General features: G+C 39.2%; 1 protein-coding gene across 1 annotated transcript; it reads left to right on the top strand.

The window, feature by feature from the left end:
* Nucleotides 1–544: 544 nt before the first annotated feature.
* LOC108368156 (peroxidase-like) lies at nucleotides 545–1749 on the top strand. The gene is made up of 3 exons (XM_017622942.1): nucleotides 545–561; nucleotides 714–925; nucleotides 1001–1749. Exons 1-3 carry the CDS (start codon nucleotides 545–547, stop codon nucleotides 1747–1749), a joined length of 978 nt encoding a protein of 325 aa, XP_017478431.1.
* The last annotated feature ends 570 nt before the right edge of the window (nucleotides 1750–2319 follow it).

Below are 2319 nucleotides of genomic sequence, written 5' to 3'. Positions count from 1 at the left end.
ATGCAAAGCGGTGACAACACATACATACATACATATGTACATACATGGTACGACATCATGCACTAATCGCGCGCTGTGATGTTGATTCAAACTCAACATTTGAAAACACATTTACATGTATGGCTGTAGCTGAGTGTGCAACGACGCTTGATACAATTGGTTGCTGCCAAGAGCGTCCGGGTATAATTACCATCAGACGGAAAATAAAATTCAATTTTTTTCTTCTTAATTTTTATTTCGTATAACGAAAAAGCATCTGTGCACTTCGCAACGACATATTTTATAACGTACATACTCAAATTTAAAACGAGTTGGGTTGGTGCTCTTTCATATGCGTATTTTTATAAATTTAGCACGTTTTTTTTTTAATTCTAAAATTTTTTTCCCTCAGTGTACTAGCACGAGCGATATATTTCACCAATTGTAATTTTGCACTCAATATATTTAATTTGAAAAAATAAACGATTTCCAAGCAGTGGCAAAGAAAATCACAAACTTTTAGTTTTTAGAATTTTCATAATTATTGTTAGATTCGCAATTTGTAATGAAAAAATTCTTGATGTAAGGCGAATAAAAAAAATCAAATCAGCTGTTCAATTAACACCACCTGGTATGAAATCGCTTTGATTAGCAATAGCAAATATAGCAATTTGTTTGGAAGTCACCCGTATAAATGCATATTTCAATCTCTAATAGCTATTATATTTTTCTAGATACGGACGCTTGCTATCATCGAAGTACGGGGATGGCATTTCGTCGCCGTCTCGATCAATAACAGGCGAAGAGTTGCCGAATGCAAGACTTATTTCACTAGTCGTTTTTGGGGAACTGGATGTTCCGGATCCACAATTTACATTAGTCAACATGCAGTGGGGTCAAATATTAACACATGACATGAGCATGCAGGCTGGTGGAACCCAAGCCAGTAAGTATTGAGCCTATTAAGAATGTTATCATAAATAGTTCGTTGCTTCAAACTATTCGTTTTACAATCAATAAGGGAAACATCCAACACGTTGCTGTACTGATGAAGGTCGCCTTATTGCCACGAATGAAGCACATTCAACATGTTATCCTATTGTGATACCACCTAACGATCCCGCCTACTCCCAAGTGGGTACAGAATGCCTAGACTTTGTGCGAACTCTAACAGACCGTGACATTAATTGTTTATATAATAATGGTCCAGCAGAGCAATTGAGTGCTGTATCATCTTATGCCGATCTCTCACTTGTTTACGGAAATTCTATACAGCAAAATAGTGAGATACGGTCTTTTGAGGGCGGCCGAATGTTAGTGGATCAACGAAGTGGGGGTGAATACCTTCCCCCATCCCGAAATGCCACTGGTGATTGCGATGCCGCCCCGGCCGGTGAGGTGTGCTATCAAGCTGGTGACATTCGGGTAAATCAGAATCCCGGATTAGCCATTTTACATACCATTTTACTGCGAGAGCACAATCGCATCGCTGATACTTTGGCTAAACTGAATCCGCATTACAACGATCGGACACTATTTCAGGAGGCACGTAAAATAAATATTGCACAATATCAACATATAAGCTACTATGAGTGGTTACCTATATTCCTTGGATTGGAAAATATGCTAAAGAACCGACTAATTTACAAAAGCGCATCTAACAATTTCATCAATGATTTCGTTAGCTCTATTGATCCGTCCGTTTTGAATGAACATGCAACAGCAGCATTTAGATATTTTCACTCTCAAATCGAGGGGAGATTAGAGTAAGTACATATAGCTATGTTCATTGTAATTGCAGCGCCAACCTGCATCACATTGTTGCAGTGGCGTAACTATATCAAATGAGGGGGGAAATTCGGTAGAGTTTAAAAAACATTAAAATTTTTTGGTTTACAGGGACGAATAAGTATTGAAAATGCGCTTTTAATAACTTTACTCATTTTTAGTTAATATAGTTTGCAGGACGAATTTAGATGATGAGGTCGTGCGTATATTAGTCCTAAAACAAAAAAAAAATATATTGAAAATTTTCAAGGCTATTTCTTCTTCTTCTTCTTTTTTGGCGCTGTAACCGCCTAAGCGATTTTGGCCGAGTTCAGCAAAGCACGCCAGTCGTTTCTCCTCTGTGCCAACTGACGCCAATTGGAAACGCCAAGTGAAGCCAAGTCCTTCTCCACCTGATCTTTCCATCGCAGTGGGGGCCTCCCTCTTCCTCTGCTACCACCAGCGGGTTCCGAGTTGAATACTTTCAGAGCTGGAGCGTCGGTGTCCATTCGAACGACATGACCAAGCCAGCGGAGCCGCTGTATTTTAATTCGCTGCACTATGTCCATATCG

The sequence above is a fragment of the Rhagoletis zephyria genome, unplaced genomic scaffold (assembly GCF_001687245.7).
Source record: "Rhagoletis zephyria isolate East Lansing unplaced genomic scaffold, Rhagoletis_zephyria_1.1 Rzeph_scaffold_02979, whole genome shotgun sequence".
Classification (NCBI taxonomy): Eukaryota; Metazoa; Arthropoda; class Insecta; order Diptera; family Tephritidae; genus Rhagoletis; species Rhagoletis zephyria.
The sequence above is the reverse complement of the archived record's forward strand: the minus strand, read 5'-3'. Positions and strand labels throughout refer to the sequence as shown.

What these genes read in the sequence shown, in the direction of transcription:
- LOC108368156 (XM_017622942.1), top strand. An exon ending in GGCTGGTGGAACCCAAGCCA is followed by an intron (nt 926 to 1,000) that starts GTAAGTATTGAG and finishes ACAATCAATAAG; the next exon opens with GGAAACATCCAACACGTTGC.